Source organism: Somniosus microcephalus, chromosome 20 (genome assembly GCF_052327205.1).
Source record: "Somniosus microcephalus isolate GS21.2 chromosome 20, FLI_Smic_1.0, whole genome shotgun sequence".
Lineage (NCBI taxonomy): Eukaryota > Metazoa > Chordata > Chondrichthyes > Squaliformes > Somniosidae > Somniosus > Somniosus microcephalus.
Window position 1 is genome coordinate 22171082 of NC_141006.1, and position 17474 is coordinate 22188555.

The 17474-nt window shown below is 46.8% G+C and overlaps 1 protein-coding gene across 1 annotated transcript in view; it reads left to right on the plus strand.

Moving 5' to 3' along the window:
• The window catches only part of mnmip1 (manchette microtubule inner protein 1), a 145140-nt gene that overhangs the window by 79941 nt on the left and 47725 nt on the right, over nucleotides 1-17474 (plus strand). Inside the window, exons 7-10 of the mRNA XM_085963172.1 lie at nucleotides 7745-7814; nucleotides 9044-9138; nucleotides 10836-10931; nucleotides 13595-13637. Coding sequence (XP_085819298.1) covers nucleotides 7745-7814; nucleotides 9044-9138; nucleotides 10836-10931; nucleotides 13595-13637 — 304 coding nt within the window. The remainder of the gene's footprint in view (nucleotides 1-7744; nucleotides 7815-9043; nucleotides 9139-10835; nucleotides 10932-13594; nucleotides 13638-17474) is intronic.

Sequence of the window (17474 nt, forward strand, 5' to 3'; positions counted from 1 at the left end):
AGGGCATAGAAGCGGGTTGGAGGCGGGTTTGCCACCCGCCCCCAAATTTTGCCACTTTCCCGGCAGTCCCGCCTCCATACCCGCCTCCTCGGGGCTGAGAAAATCGCCCCCGTAGTCAATGTTGTAATGTAAGAAAGTCGGCAGCCAATTTTGCGCACAGTAACATCCCACAAAGAGCAATGTGATAATGACCAGATAATTTATTTTTAGTGACGTTGGTTGAGGGATAAATATTGGACATGATATCAGGAAGAACTCCCCTGCTCTTGTTCACAGTAGTGCCATGGGATCTTTTACATCCATCTGAGAAACCAGACGGGGCCTCAGTTTAAAGTCACATCCAAAACACAGCACCTCCAACAGTGCAGTACTCCCTCAGTACTGCACCAAGAGCGTCAGCCTAGATGTTGTGTTCAATTCTCTGGGGTGGGACTAGAACTGACATCCTGCTGACTGAGAGACAAGTGTGCTACCCACTTTTTAAATTTTTTTTATAATACTTTATTGAACATTAAGAACATTTACAACATCGTGATCATTTCATTGTATGATACAAATCAATTCCACCGCCCTGCACAGCCATTCCGCCACCACATTTTAACATCAAAACCTGAAGTTTAATTTGTCACCTGTAACATATATTAATCGATTGTACTTTAAAAATTGGTTGTAAAATACTGTCCTTAAATTCCTTTCTGAATAAAACATCCACAAAGCCTTATAATGGTCTTTTAGCTTATATTTAAAATACTCTTTTAGATTGATTCTCCTCCCCTTAAAAAACAGAGCATTCCTTCTTTGCACAATCACGAATCTAGCCAAACTGAACATTAAATTAATTGCCGCTCCGCTAGACTCTGGCAGACTCTCCTGCAATCCCCATCTCAAAATTGAGTCCCACGGGATTCCCATTCTCGCTGTTCGGTCCCCACCCAGCAAAAAAGCTTCACACAACTGTTGAACATAGTACTTAAAGTCATTTAACTACGGACATAACACCAGTAAATGGGACAGAGTCTCATCCTGTGTCCCACACATTGGGCAAGTTGCCGCCTCCACTCGTCCAATCTTGCACAAGACCGTCATGGTAAAAATCCGGTTATGAGCCAATTTGAAATCCAGTTCAATCCATTCTGGGCATTTAAAATTCGCCCACACTCCCTTCCAAATCCTGTTGAAGTCCAGCTGTGGGTATATACTCTGCCAAAACTCCTGACCAGCAGGTGTCTTGAATCTCCATTCTCTGAATATCTCATAGAAATCTCGAGTATTACAGTTGTCAAATTGGACCAACTCTCCCCCTTTCTCCAGTACAAAGCTTGGAAAAGCAGGCCGCATTTTACTTCCTTTGGAGATTTCCGCATTTATTTCTTCCATCCAATCCTGTGGCATTGCCCTCACAATCTTCTCGTACATGATTCCTATTGCTTTTCCTTCTACCTCCTGATCCTCCTCCCACACCATGTCCCTCACTATCGCTTCCGGCAACCAACCTGGAATCACCTCGTATAATACATCTTTCACCGATATAATCCCAGCTTGATTAAATAAAACCTCTCCTTCGATGTTGACCCACCTGTTCAAAAATAAAGGCTGTTCTAAAAATTCCTCAGCCCCCTTGGGCATAAACTGCACACTTTTTAAAAATTGAGCCCAAGTCTCTACAACCCCCTTATAAAACCTATGGTGTGGAGATGCCAGAGTTGGACTGGGGTGGACAAATGTAAGAAGTCACACACAACACCAGGTTATAGTCCAACAGCTTTATTTGAAATCACAAGCTTTCGGAGCGCTGCTCCTTCTTCAGGTGAAGTGGAGAAATGCATAAAGACACAGCTTATATAGTCAGAGAATCATATCAGATGTTTACAGGTAACCTTTCCAACTGCCATTTATCACACCTCGGCAGAGAGATAATCACAGCAGTCAAAGGTGTGAATGGTGTCCAAACAGGTCAGTCAGGGAAACATTACATCAAAGAACAATGAGGTGGGGTCACAAGGGGTCAAATATTGCAGATGCTGGGGTCTGTATGAAAAACAAAAAAAGACAAAAAACATCTTCGGGTAAGCATTCTCCAAGGTGGCCTTCGAGACACACGACAACGCAAAATCGTCGAGCAGAAACTGATAGCCAAGTTCCGCACCCATGAGGACGGCCTCAACCGAGATCTTGGGTTCATGTCACGCTACATGTAACCCCACCTGATGCAGGGTCATCCAGACTCGAGTCGACATTGGCTTGTTCTCTCTACACAGATGTGGCCGGACCTGCTGTGATTTCCAGCCAAAAAAAATGTTTTTTGTCTTTTTTTGTCTTTCATACAGACCCCAGCATCTGCAATATTTGACCCCTTGTGACCCCACCTCATTGTTCTTTGATGTAATGTTTCCCTGATTGACCTGTTTGGACACCATTCACACCTTTGACTGCTGTGATTATCTCTCTGCCGAGGTGTGATAAATGGCAGTTGGAATGGTTACCTGTAAACATCTGACATGATTCTCTGACTATATAAGCTGTGTCTTTATGCATTTCTCCACTTCACCTGACGAAGGAGCAGCGCTCCGAAAGCTTGTGATTTCAAATAAAGCTGTTGGACTATAACCTGGTGTTGTGTGACTTCTTACATTTATAAAACCTAGGGAGAAGCTTAATCGATTTCAAAAACATATTATTGTATTCCATATACAATATCCCCTGCCCTCCTATCCCACTTTGTTTTAAAAAATGCTCAAAACAACTCTTCCAAAAACTTGAATTTGACTTCTGAAGAAATCTCTTCACCCATTTGATTCTAAAGGATTTTTTCTTCCAATCAATATCTGGGAAGTTGAGTCCTCCCTGATTTCTCCGTCCAATGATGGTATTGTAAGCCACCAAGGCTGGTTTCCCTTCCCATAAAAACCTCACACAAGCCTCTCGGATGGACTTTTCTGCCCACTCAGGAATATCCTCTACCGTCAATAAGTACCATAGCTTAGATAGCAGGAGAGCAGACACCACTGTCGCTCTTCCTTGCACTTTCAACCACCTTCTTTCCCATCTTCCCAAAATCTTTTTAATTTTCATAACCTTCGGTTCCCAATTTAATCGATCCACTTCTTCCCTGTCTTTCTTGCACCCCATATGCACCCCCAGAACTTCCAAAACCTCCACCACCTTAAAGGGACATTCCCCCAACCATTCCCCCCTACCCCTCCCTGCAACCAGGCATTGGGACTTACTATAATTCACTCTGGCACCTGAAGCTCTACAATATTCCTCCACTACCTCCATAGCTTTCCTCACTGACTCCTCATTTCTCAATGTTAAGGTTGTGTCATCTGCATATTGGGTATCACAGAATCACAGAATCCCCACAGTGCAGATAGAGGCCATTTCGGCCCATCGAGCCTGCACCAACACATATCCCACCCTATCCCCGTAACCCCACGTATTTAATCCCCTAACACTAAGGGTCAATTTATCATAGCCAAATCAACCTAACCACAATCCCAACTACACCTTGTTTCTTTCGCATCATGTAACCTAATGGTTCTGCTACCAATGTGTACAGCAGTGGGGACAGGGGACAACCCTGTCTCACTGATCTCTGTATCGGAAAATACTTAGATAAAAAACCATTACATTTAACACAGCTAAATATGTTTGAATAAAAAATCCTTATCCACTGAATGAAATTTTCCTTGAAACCAAATGCTTCCAAATTCTTCAATAAAAACTCATGAGAGACCCTATCAAAGGCTTTTTCTTGATCTATCTTTAATACATAAGCCTCCCTCCCACTCTCTTCCATGAGCTCTATCGCATCTCGGATTGAGACAACAGAGTCTGCGATGTCCCGGCCTATGACTCCATAGGAGTGAGAGGGCCAAACTATCTCCGGTAACACCTCCTTCAAACGATTTGCCATAACCCTCGCCAAGATCTTATAATCCACATTTAATAGTGTGATGGGCCTCCAATTCTTCAGATCCCGTCTATCCCCTTTATTTTTATAAGCTAAGCTTATGATACCTCTCCTCGTAGATGGGGCCAGGCTTCCCTCAATTTTAATTTCCTTAAAAACTTCTAAGAGCAATGGACTAAAAATCTCAAAAAATTCCTTATAAATTTCTGCACTTAGTCCATCGGACCCTGGGCTTTTCCCCCCCTTCATTCCACTTATTGCTATTTTTATTTCCGCTAATCCTACTTCTTTATCACACATGCTTCTCTCATCCTCCTTTAAACCCTTTTCAATAAAAGCAGTAACCTTCTCCATCTCCAAATTGGAAATGTCTTCTTTTGTATATAGCTCTGTCATCCTACTGAACTCCACAAATAAACTCTAAAGCCTGCACATCTGCCAATGCACTTTATTATGGTTATGTTTATGTTAATGTATTACAAGCCAAATGTATGTTGAATGTTTAAATGTCTTAATCTAAATGTACACTCTCGGGAGCCGCAAGCCTACATTTCATTGTACTGCACTTGTGCACTAACAATGACAATAAAAGTTGATTTGGTTTGATTTGATTTGATTTTGATAAAAGCTGCTAGCCGCCTCCAAAATCTCCTCACTTTCATGAATGATCTTCTCCCCAACCTTCAACTCCTCAATTAACGATAATCTCTGTCACAGCTTCTCTTGCTCTAGAAAATATCTAGTGCATCTTTCGCCCTCCAATGCATCTCTAGCCTTTGCATGGAGAATGGCCCCCTTGCATTTTTCAGCTTGCAATAATTCCCACTCTTCCTTTAGCACCCGGAACTTAGTCTCAGCTCCCTTATCCCCCCCGTCAACTGCTTTACAGACATCCGTAAACCTTTTGTTTATATTCTCTTCTTGATGCCGGTTAGCTGCCGCCCTCTTTTTCCCATAACGTACCGAAAAAACTTTTACCTCATATTTGAAATTGTCCCACCAAACTCTTCTTTCTTTCAAGAACAAAAGTTCCTTCCGAGCATTCTTTATTATATTTATAATCCCTTCTTTATAAGCACTTTCCTTCAGGTAATGATTGTTTAAAATCCACACCCCTGAACCGACCTTAACTCTGCTGTTCCTAATTCTAAGAACCAAAGCCGAGTCATCACGAAAAAATACTTTTTTATAATAAATCTCCATCACCTCCGAACTTAACCCTTCCCGCATTAACACAAAATCTATTCGGCTCTGTTTTAAAACATCACCCACCCAACCTGCTCTGGAGAACTCCCTTTTTATGGGGTTCCGGTCCCTCCATAAGACTCTCAAATTTAAATTTGCCATCATTTTTATAATCATCCCTCTGGAGTTATCCTCTTTAAAGGTCATCTGGGCTGAAATGTCCATCCAAGATAAAAATACATTAAAATCCCCCACTATACAAGGATTTTCCACCTCTGCCACTTCAGTGAATAACCCCCAAAAAAACTCGCGATGCTTGCAATGGTCGTTCGGTGCATAGATATTAAAAAGATCGCAATTAAATCCCTCCAATTTTACCCTTAGCCGTAAAAGTCTCCCCTCAGTGTCCTTGTCCACCAAGGCAATGTTCTCTTCTATGGACGGACTCACCAAAACAGCCACCCCTCTACGGTTATTGTTTGCACAACTTGCAAACACCTCTCCCTTCCAAACCTTCTGAACTCTTTCTAGAATATCCTCATCCCAAAAGGTTTCTTGCAGACACAACAAGTCCGTGCCTTTAAAACCCTGCAACAACTGCTGCAATTTCTTCTCACCCCTCAGTCCGTTCACATTGATCGAGACCAATGTAATCATGGCTCCAAAGAAGGGAAGTATGCCCAATAATCTCCCCATCATTTAATCTCTGGCTCTTCCCTCCTCTCATGCTCCTTCTCAACTTTTCGGGCAGCTGTTGCTTTTTCCTGCAGCCTCCGGCTCTTTTTCCCCTCCTGTTTGACCCATCCCTGCTGTTTCAGCCTCTTCCTTGCCTTAAGTTTGGACCCAGGAGCTGCCCTTTCTCCCTCCTTCTGCCCCTCACTAACCTTTCCCTTTCCACATGATGCCACCCCACCCCCGACTTCCATGTCTCTGTCCCCCTCTAATTCCTCACACTCAAGCTCTTCTGCAACCCCCTGTGCCTGCTCCCCGTCAGATACATAATCCTGCTCCCCGTCAGATACTTCATCTCCCATAGAGAGTCTTCCTGTTATCGCAGTTTCTCCCACTGTGCCGCCCCCTTCGACCACGTCTCTACCTCTGACCCTTGCACCTTGTTCCCTCACTCCATGGGACAATGGCGCACCTAAATTGTTCCCTTCTGATGTCTCTATCTCGCCGATCCCATTCTGCTGTCCCTTTAAGGCTCCTGCCTCTTGCACCCTCTCCCCGCCCTGCCCCCTCCCGCTCACCAAAATATCCGACTCCCCGCCTTTCCCCTGAGCACTCACTTCCACCACACACCCCGCTCCTGCCTCCTCTCCCCCCGCAGACACCAGACTCCCCAGGGGGAGCCGAACTGCACTAAGGCTCGAGTCTGCACTCGACCCTTGCTGCCCGCTGCTGTCTTTATTCCCCTCCATAGCACTCGCCGTGTTTTCCGCCATCTCCATCTCGATCTCCGCTCCGCCAACCTCTGCCTCTTCCTGTACTCCTTTTTCCTTCATTTTACCGGCTGTGTCCTCCGACTGCACCGCACCTCCGGCCATTCCACACTCCTCTCCTGCTCCTTCTCCCATCTCCTCATCACTCATTTCGCTCCCTTCTGCCACACACTCACAGCGGGCGGGGCCTTTATGACACACCCCACAGCTCTCCGCCTTGCAGCTCCGTGCAATATGTCCTGACTCACCGCAATTGTAACAATACAAATCAGGACAGTTTCTTACGAGATGGTCATGTCCCAGACAATAGTAACACACCTTTACTTGGTTATCGTGCAGCACACGAAAGTACTGTACTCCTTCCAGTGTCTCGAACTTCAGACTGTAAGGCAAAGACCTCAACCCCTCTGGGAACCGCCCCTTTACATACCGGGTTCCGTCTGCTACCCGTGTTCCCGGGTAGTACCTCCTCTTTATTTTGGAACAGATTTTAATGTCCCACGACTCCAACTTTTTGCTCAGCACTTCATCCTCGATGTACACAGGCAAGTTCAAAAATGAAACCACCACCTCCTCTGAATATAGCAGAGTCACCTCCAAAAATTTCTCCCCAACTTTCAGACTGAGCAGCAGTTTTTCCACCTCCTCACGGCCACTGACCGTCACCTCAAATCCCACATTTGGTTTTGGTCGGCAGGCAAAACAGCTTCCCTCACCACAGTCCTCATGAACCGCCTGGATTATATCCCAGGCTCGAATCTTCTTATCTTCACATTGCACCACCACCGTATTTTCTTTACCAAACCTCCTGAGGTCCCGGCCCAAATCTTTGGGCCTTTTTTTCCCCCTTCCCACCACAGTTTCTTCCCTAATAAAATTCCTCTCGGGAATATTGTCCTCTGAGGGGCCCGGCACTCCGGACCCCTCAGCCGCCATCTGGCTGTTTTTTGTGGGCCAAAAAGCCCCTAAAACCTGAAAACAACACCCCAAAACCCTCCACCAACGTTTTACAAAACTTCCTCCAACACCCAGCTGCAATTAGGCAACCAGTCACACCTGGCTCACTCCTAGCCCCTCCCACCTAGAGGGTGCTGCCCACTGAGCCACAGCTGACTCTGGAAAGTTGCAATTAATAAAAGTGCTTGTCTAAGAAAAGTGTCAGAATGCTTGATGTTGAAGAAAGTGTTTTCTGTTTTTTTTGTAGGACCCAACTCTTAGATCAGCACACCCGAAAGCAGACATTGGAGACACTGGAGCTGGCAGACAACAGATGGGTTTGTATCCAGTGCGTTTGATCTTGTGGAGGTGGGGGGAGGCCCAGGGGAACATCTAGCTCTTAATGCTGAGGATAATCTGAAGGCTCCTCAGTGCTAGGACAAGCTAATGGAGACTCACCAAGCCAAGTCCCCCAACCAGGGAAGAACCTATACCCTGAGGGCTGCCTTATTAAGTCAGCATTAAATGAATCAACGCCATTGCTTTGGTTCCTTGCTAACCAGAGGTGTGCGGGGGATATAGAAAGGTCGGCCAAAGCAGTGGAAAGGGACCTGGCCGGGGGAGGAGGATTTGTTGTCTTAATAACGGCGGGTCTCACAGATTTAAAGAGGTACATGCCTGTTCCTCGGTGACCTGCAGGGAAACCACTTGAGTTGTGTGAACAGTGGGAAAATAGCTGAGCCAAAAATCACCTCTCAGAAAAACCTGACCAATCAATGTAATTTTGCTTCCGTTGTCTCTGTAGAGGAGAATAAAGCGATTGAAGGTAAGTTGGGGAGAAGGGAGGATACATGGTGTGGATCAAAGGGTGGAGAGGGATCATAATAAGTCAGTGCTACTGAGTCCAGACAAACTAACATTCCAGTTGTTACAGCCTGCCTCCTAACATTGCACTGCCCACTACCCATCTACACTGGAGCCTCTGGGTGGCGCTGTAAGAGGAGTTCACATATGATTAGTTGCAAAAAATTAAAAATAGCCAATTGGTTTCCACTCATTAACAAAGGCAGTTATGGGATACATCGCATTATTTACACCATTACTGGATATTACTCCACGAGTGGCACTATATATTGTTTTCCCTTTATTTCCTCCTCCTTCCCCTGAGTGTGCTGACTGGTTCCTCACCCACCTGACTGCCCTTCAGGTGCTGAACCCAGACAACTGAGTGTTGCAGGGCTGTCTGATTGAGGGCAGCCACACTCCCGAGCCCAGCCCTGCCCTCACCCGACATCCGCACCTTCCAATAAGGTCAGTGGCTAAAGATCAGGTGGGAAAGCTTGGCGGATGACCCCCCTCCCTACCCTGAGTGCTGAGGTCAATTGTAGTGCCCCTGCTACCATCCTGGCCAAGATCACCGAACTCAGCACAGACCAGAAGCTGAGACCCTCCTGGTCCCTACGGCGCAGTGCCACACTGGGTGGCCCGTCACCCACCCAACCAGTGGGGAGCTCAGACACATTATTTTATGGGTTACTATGTTTTAATGGGGTAATCTTCTTTTCAGGCAAAGAATACTATAAAGCGATGTTTGACTATGTTGCAAGCTCAGAGGATGAACTCAGTCTGCACAAAGGAGATGTCATCCTAGTGTTAAATAAGGTAATCATTCTTCTTTGTGTCTATGTCTGTACATCTGTACATAAACTTCAGTAAAATAAATCACATATAATCCTGAAGTAAAAGGCAAGCTCTGCATACTCACAATCAGAAATACTTCGTTCACCTAATGGCAGGTTTTGGCAGGAGGGGGCCTCCTCGCCCAGCTAGTAGGATGTTTCAAGTTGGGGACGGAAAGGGATATTCCCTTGTGAAATGAAGATTGTAAGGGTTAATGAAGAGGTGAGCGTGCTGCCACTGAGCCACGGCTGACACCATTAACAACGACAACTTGCACTCGGATGAGTTGAATTTGTTAAGGACAGAACTCAGAAGGCCGGCAAGGTTTAAACAACAACAACTTGCACTAATGGAGAGTCTTTAATATAATAAAATGCCCCTCTGCGCTTCACGGAGGTGAAAATAGAAACGGAAACCGAGCAGTGGCTAGGGGTGGTGACCAAAAGCATAATCAAAGATGTGGGTTTTGAGGAGGGTTTTGAAGGAGTGCAGCTTGGTAGAAAAGGGAGGGAGTTTTAGAGTGTGGGAGCAAATTGGCTGATGGCTTTATGGCCAAAGGTGGGGTAAAGAAAAAGGGACGAAGGGTTATGAAGAAGGCCAGAAGACCAAAGGGTGCAAACAAAAACATAGAGCTTGGAGGAGGTTGCAGATGTGGGGAGGGACGAGGCCATGCAGGGATTTGTAGGTGAGGTCAAGGGCTTTGAAGTTGATGTATGGGGGATAGGGAAGAAAAGAAAGTCGGCAAGCACAGGGATAATAGAGGAATGGGACTGAGAGTGGGATAGGCTGTGAGTGGCAGAATTTTTAAGGAGTTGAATTTGTTAAGGACAGACCGGAAAAGGAGGGCAAAGAGTAATCGAGTTTGGAGACATGGCTAAACATCGCCATGATTTTGAAGGGTCGCTCCTGTAGTGTATGTACTTTGCAGAAGGAACTATATTCTGCAGCCTCTGTATACTGCAGTACCAGTAGTGACCACCCCTGTATATAAGCCTGTGTAGTAACTTTTGCATAGTAGTTCCAGGTTGTCTCCACTCAGTAAAGGCCTGTTATAACCAACTCCTGCAGTCCGTGTCTCAATTATACACGGACATAATAGCTCCTGTATCGCCCGGATATTTGGGATGGAGGGTACCCCATGTTGAAAAGCAGGAGAGCTGGAAGCTGCATTGCTGCTATTGCAGGAGCTCAGTCTGCCTGGTGTCCAACTGTTCCAACCAGTGCTTGTAGAGGTGATACGATGATACACTGCGATCTCATATTTCAACCTGATTTAAACAATAGCATCAACAACAATTTGCATTTATATAGCATAGAAGGAGCTTCAAAGAGACGTAATCCGACACAAATTGACACCGAGGCAAGGAAGGAGATATTGGGACGGGTGACCAAAAGCTTGGTCAAAGACATTGCTTTTAATTTTACAATTTTAATTTTAATATTAAAATTAGCTGTAAACAGACGTATAAACTTATCCTCGTAGGAGAAATTAAAATGTCTTACACTTTGAACTCGGGTTACAAGCATAATGATGGGAGCCAGTTCACAGTGTCTGGTAGAAACATGCTTAGCACAGGAGCCAACTGCAGGGATTGGTTTGGCAATATACTGTAGTTGAATTGTCCACCCCCATCCCAGTCTCATCTAAGCAGCAGCTTTTGATTCGTATTTGTTAACAGGAGACCGAGGACGATGGCTGGTGGGAAGGATATGTGAATGGAAACCAAGGGCTATTCCCAGACAACTACGTGGTCCCTTACCTAGAAGCCGCAGAGGTGAGTGCCTTTCTGACTGCTCGTTATGGGATACCCATGGGTCAAACATGGCTGACTGGGTGTAATTGCTGGTGGATAGAATACTGAGGCACACAGGTGTAGAAATTCGGGCGCGCCCGTTTTTTGGGTGTGGGGGGCACGGGGTACGATCCCTGCACCTGAATGGTGAGGCCCGAGGCCCCGCCGATATTGGGCCTCAGCCCTCATTTCCATGAGGCGGGTGAGTTGCAGAGAGTACGAGGCAGCTCGCCCCATGAAGTGGGATTGAAGATCGAACCACTGCAATGCCAGCAGCAGGCTTCAGGTATGTGAAGAAGGGCATGAGAGGTAGGATCTGTAGCCAGGCGGGGTGGGGGGGCGCGATTGGAATCACATCAAGGCCGGACCAAGCAGGGATGGCTAGCTCTCTTTCCTGGAAGGACATTAGTGAACCAGTTGGGTGTTTGCAACAATCCAGCAGCTTCCATGCTTGGGAATGAGTGTGGAGTTTTATTTTATTCATTCTCGGGATGTGGGCATCACTGGCAAGGCTGGCGTTTATTGCCCATCCCAAGTTGCCCTTGTACAACTGACTGGCTTGCCCTCTGAAGTGGGAAGTTAAGAGTCAACCACGCTGAGATGTGTCAGTACAGACTGAAATAACCAAATACTCCAATAGTTTCTGTAATGTCAGTGTTACGTTTTTAGATCTCTTCTACCCTTCTTCCACCAGATTATTTTGGCACTCGTGTCATAGGTCACTCTCATGGGCAAGTCCCAACTCCTCAGACCTTTGAGAATGTCTGTTCTAGCCTTAACATCCAGGTACGTGTTCAGTAATGTGCCCAGAATAACGAAAAACAAACCTGGCCAGGTAATTATTAAGCTATTGAAATTTATCCTGTGCCTCCATTGGGTCTAACTCCAGCCTCTGACAGCATCACCTCACATCTTATTTAAAAATTGAAGTATTCAGCAAATTAAAAAAAGCAAACAATGAGCCAGTGACAAGGATAGTGACATGGTCCTCACCACTTAAAGAGTCTAGGTTTAAAGTGGACAGTCGCTTAAACATTATCCGTTTGTATTAACGTTAATTTTGAAGCTGCCGGTTACAGCGTCTTAAGAGCTCTGTTTATTTCAGACAGAAACAGCTGTGCTTATGCACCAGTTCGCACCTCGTTAAAGTGTACTGACTGCAAGAACATAGGAATTAGGAGCAGGAGTAGGCCATTCGGCCCTTCGAGCCTGCTCCGCCATTCAATAAGATCATGGCTGATCATCCACCTCAACTCCACTTTCCTGCCCGATCCCCATAGCCCTTGATTCCCCATGAGTCCAAAAATCTATCGATCTCAGCCTTGAATATATTCAACATCCACAGCCCTCTGGGGCAGAGAATTCCAAAGATTCACAACCCTCTGAGTGAAGAAATTCCTCCTCATCTCAGTCTTAAATGGCTGACCCTTTATCCTGAGACTATGCCCCCTAGTTCTAGACTCTCCAGCCAAGGGGAAACAACCTCTCAGCATCTACCCTGTCAATCCCCTTCAGAATCTTGTATGTTTCAATGAGATCACCTCTCATTCTTCTAAACTCCAGAGAGTAGAGGCCCATTCTACACAATCTCTCATCATAGGACAGCCCTCTCATCCCAGGAATCAATCTCGTGAACCTTCGTTGCACCGCCTCCAAGGCAAGTATATCCTTCCTCAGATAAGGAGACCAAGACTGTGCCCAGTACTCCAGGTGTGGTCTCACCAAAGCCCTGTACAATTGTAGCAAGACTTCCTTACTCTTGTACTCCATGGATTGCATGCAGTCTTCTTTAGTTTATTCGTGATCTACAACATTCTTGTTAGATTGTAGAGCACTGTAATAGTGGTACCACATTATACTGGCCATCGTGTATAGTGGGCCAATCGCTTTCACACAAATGCGCCCACTATAACTGGGGGGACTGCATAATACAATTCTATAGTTACAGCAGAAAGCCAGTTAACTAACTCCTCGAGTGGAAAAAAAAATTCTAAGCTATTCTTTTATGGTTCCTTTTAGATACATAGTCCTGTTCTTGTAATCTTTTCTGATTTATAGGAGCTAGCTAGTCTGCTCCATCTTTTCCTGTGCAAATTCCAAATGGTTTGATTATTTTCTATAAACTCAGCTTAATGGACAGATCCAGCCATTCAATATACACTTGCACTGGTTTCTGTGGCTGCTTTGGATTTTCATAACTGATGCTTGGATTCAAAAATAATTAATATATTTAATTGAACGAATCACGCAGTCTCCCTCAAGCCTACAAGTTCGAACCAAGCTCGCAACGCACGTATCCAATTTGAGTGGGACGCGGGTGGATTGAAAGGGACAGCCACCAAGCCAAAACTAGAACAAGCAAAAATACTCCATTGTTGACACATTTAGCATTGTGTGTTCAGGGAGGGGCCAGGTCTTGTCTGTGGAGGGCAGCAAGCCAGGGTCAAATGGCGGACATGTGAGGCTGGATAACTCTTCTTGCTATCAATACAGCTGCTTCCCACAGGGGATTAAGTGTGTGAGTGGAGTCCCTGAGAGGGTAGATTGTACGTGGTCTGTGGGTGAGGGGGCAGTGGGCTTGATAGAAACTAATGGCATGTTCTTATCCCACAGTTTCTTTGATCTATCTCTGTTTTATATTGCAGGTGAAAAAGAAGCTTCCTCGAGGAGTCAGAACAGGTATGGATACCTGTAAGTAAAGCCATCTTATTACACCAATCATCCTTTTAAGCTCAGGCAAGGCAGACACATCAGAACTAATTGCAGATTGTATCGGCCAGTGTGAGCAAATCCTGGCCTGTGTCAGTGGAGTGGGAAAGAAGGCAGGGGCAGCGTTCGAGTTCAACCATTGCAACCAAAACACCGTCGATCAAAGCACTCAGCGTGTGAGGGTTTAACCAGCCTGACTTCTCCACTCAGTATCATCCTCCTGCCACTCAGTGCTGGGAAATGAAGGACTTGAGTCCAATAAGGAAAGCCATAACGCATTATATGCACACTGCATTGGAGCAAAAAAACCAGGAAAAACCCAAGTTTAATACTTTGGAGGAATTTAGTGCTCATTAATGTGAGGGCTCAGAGAGGGGCCTGCAATATTTTCCACCTGTTTGTATTCAAAATCAACAGTAACATTGTCTGATCAGATACAGCACGGGTTAGATACAGAGTAAAGCTCCCTCTACACTGTCCCATCAAACACTCCCAGGGCAGGTACAGCACGGGTTAGATACAGAGTAAAGCTCCCTCTACGCTGTCCCATCAAACACTCCCAGGGCAGGTACAGCATGGGTTAGGTACAGAGTAAAGCTCCCTCTACACTGCCCCATCAAACACTCCCAGGGCAGGTACAGCATGGGTTAGATACAGAGTAAAGCTCCCTCTACACTGTCCCATCAAACACTCCCAGGGCAGGTACAACACGGGTTAGATACAGAGTAAAGCTCCCACTACACTGTCCCATCAAACACTCCCAGGGCAGGGACAGCACGGGTTAGATACAGAGTAATGCTCCCTCTACACTGTCCCATCAAACACTCCCAGGGCAGGTACAGCACGGGTTAGATACAGAGTAAAGCTCCCTCTACACTGTCTCATCAAACACTTCCAGGGCAAGTACAGCACGGGTTAGATACAAAGTAAAGCTCCCTCTACACTGTCCCATCAAACACTCCCAGGGCAGGTACAGCACGGGTTAGATACAGAGTAACCTCCCTCTACACTGTCCCATCAAACACTTCCAGGGCAAGTACAGCACGGGTTAGATACAAAGTAAAGCTCCCTCTACACTGTCCCATCAAACACTCCCAGGGCAGGTACAGCATGGGTTAGATACAGAATAAAGCCCCCTCTACACTGTCCCATCAAACACTCCCAGGGCAGGTACAGCACGGGTTAGATACAGAGTAAAGCTCCCTCTACACTGTCCCATCAAACACTCCCAGGGCAGGTACAGCACGGGTTAGATACAGAGTAAAGCTCCCTCTACACTGCCCCACCAAACACTCCCAGGGCAGGTACAGCACGGGTTAGATACAGAGTAAAGCTCCCTCTACACTGTCCCATCAAACACTCCCAGGGCAGGTACAGCATGGGTTAGATACAGAATAAAGCTCCCTCTACACTGTCCCATCAAACACTCCCAGGGCAGGTACAGCACGGGTTAGATACAAAATAAAGCTCCCTCTATACTGCCCCATCAAACACTCCCAGGGCAGGTATAAACTTATAGAAAACTGGCGATAGCTTCGTAAAATCTGAAACAGCCTCTGAAAAGTTGATGACGGAAGAATGGCCCTGATTATAAGCCTATGACATGTCAAAACCAGTAGTTACCGGGTGTTTTTCAACTTAGCTGTAGGTCGATTGAACACTCCGTTGTTGGTATGAAAGGGAAGAAGCATTCAGTGCATGAAAGGCTGAAGGGGGAATACAAACATCAAAGACACAAAACTGTTGGTGTATTTCTGGGGTGGGGGCGGTCCAAGAGATAGGTTACCCTTGGAAAATGTGTCATATTTTCCTTACAAACAATACATTCTAGTTAATGTTAAGAAAGTCTTTCTCCACAATTAATAGATTTTTAATCTAAAAAACAGAAAATCAAAGTGACATTTGGATTTCCACCAGACCAGCCAGACCATCAGTTACTCAAAAGTTAGCTCAACAATCTCCCACGACCAACAGCCCAGTTCACAGAGGTATTCTCCGCCCCCTGCAACCACTGTGTCGCAGCCAACTCCCTCCCCTTTCGCAGAGACCGTCACCTCCTCTTCCCCTCCCAATTCATACGGCACACTTCTTTCCCAGGTCAGGGGGCTGCCCAGCCCATCAATATGTCTGTCCCTGTAGGGTGAGTGGCCTGGGAAACCAGTTCAGATAATGGCCTGGGCAGGAACATTAGGTTTATATTCCCACCAGACATCTGGAAACAGATCCACCGACTGAAATTGCTTTTGGTTTAGGATAAAGGTCTGAAATCAAGCCTCTGGAACATAGCAACATTAGGAACAGGAGGAGGCCATTCAGCTCCTCAGGCCTGCTCCACCATTCAATCAGATCATGGCTGATCTGTAATTAAACTCCAGTTTCCCGCCTTCAAAGCCATTGATACTGTTCACGAACAAAAAAACTATCGATCTCAGTCTTGTAAGACTTTAGGGGGAGCGAATTTCTACGACCCTTTGTGTGAAAAAGTGCTTCCTGATTTCGTACCTCAATGGCCTAGCTCTAATTTTAGGATTATGTCCGCTTTTGTTCTTGCTCCCCCCACAAGAGGAAATAGTTTCTCCCTATCGAACCCTTTTAAACATTTCTAATCCCTCAATTAGATCACCTCTCCTCCCGCCCCTACATCATCTCCTGTAATCAAGGGAATACAAGCCAAGTCTTTGCAACAACTGCAATGGTAGGATTTGAATTCATGTTCTCTGGATTTTTGGCCCAGTAACATAACCACTACACCACCGTACCCTGGCCTAGAAATTCAGTGGGCTGCGCCACCTGTTAGCGCCTTAAGAGGGCGCTAAGTGGGTCGGAAGCCACTGGCCACGCCTCCCGCTAAATTCAGCGGGACGCTAATGGCGGCGCTAGCCTTTAGCGCTGCGCCGCTACCAATGACGTCATCGGTGTGCACAGCACCCCGCTAATGCTCCGATCAAGATATTTCGATGCGCCCCCTGCTTTAACGTCAGGCGCTATTTGCGACCGGTTCAGGGGACCTACCTGCGGCGGTAGAGGCGCTAATTAAAGGAGGTGCGGGGCGGCCATTTTTTTTGCTGGCCACCTGCCAGCACCTCTCCGCGCTGCCGTCCCCGGCCTCCTGAGCATCCCCCCCCACGGACTGCGTTCCAAGAGCCCGGCATTTCTCCTCAGTGCCGGGCTCTTTTGCTGGCACTCGCGATCTTCGATCGCGCTGCACAAGGCCCCTCCCCTTTAAGAAGGGGAGGAAGGCCTGCAGTACCACAGCGCGCCATGCTGCAGCGTGTGGCGCTGCGGCACGTTGCGCAGCGATATTCAGCTGCAGTGCCCCAAGAGGGATGCTGGGCGCCTCCAGTAGTGCCGCGCTTCCCTCTGGGGCGCGCAAACTGAATTTCTGGCGGGCGGCAGCGACTGCTTCCGGGGCGCTACTTTTAGCGCCCTGGCGAGGCTGGCACCCCAAATGGGGTTATAGTGAATTTCTAGGCCCCTGTGCCTACCGCACCGTTACCTGCGTCTACACCACCGTTACCTGCGTCTACACCACCGTTACCTGCATCTACACCACCGTACCCTGCGTCTAGACCACCGTACCCTGCGTCTAGACCACCGTACCCTGCGTCTACACCACCGTACCCTGCGTCTACACCACCGTACCCTGCGTCTACACCACCGTACCCTGCGTCTACACCACCGTACCCTGCGTCTACACCACCGTACCCTGCGTCTACACCACCGTACCCTGTGTCGACACCACCGCACCAAGTCTACACCACCGTACCCTGTGTCTACACCACCGTACCGTGTCTACACCACCGTACCCTGTGTCTA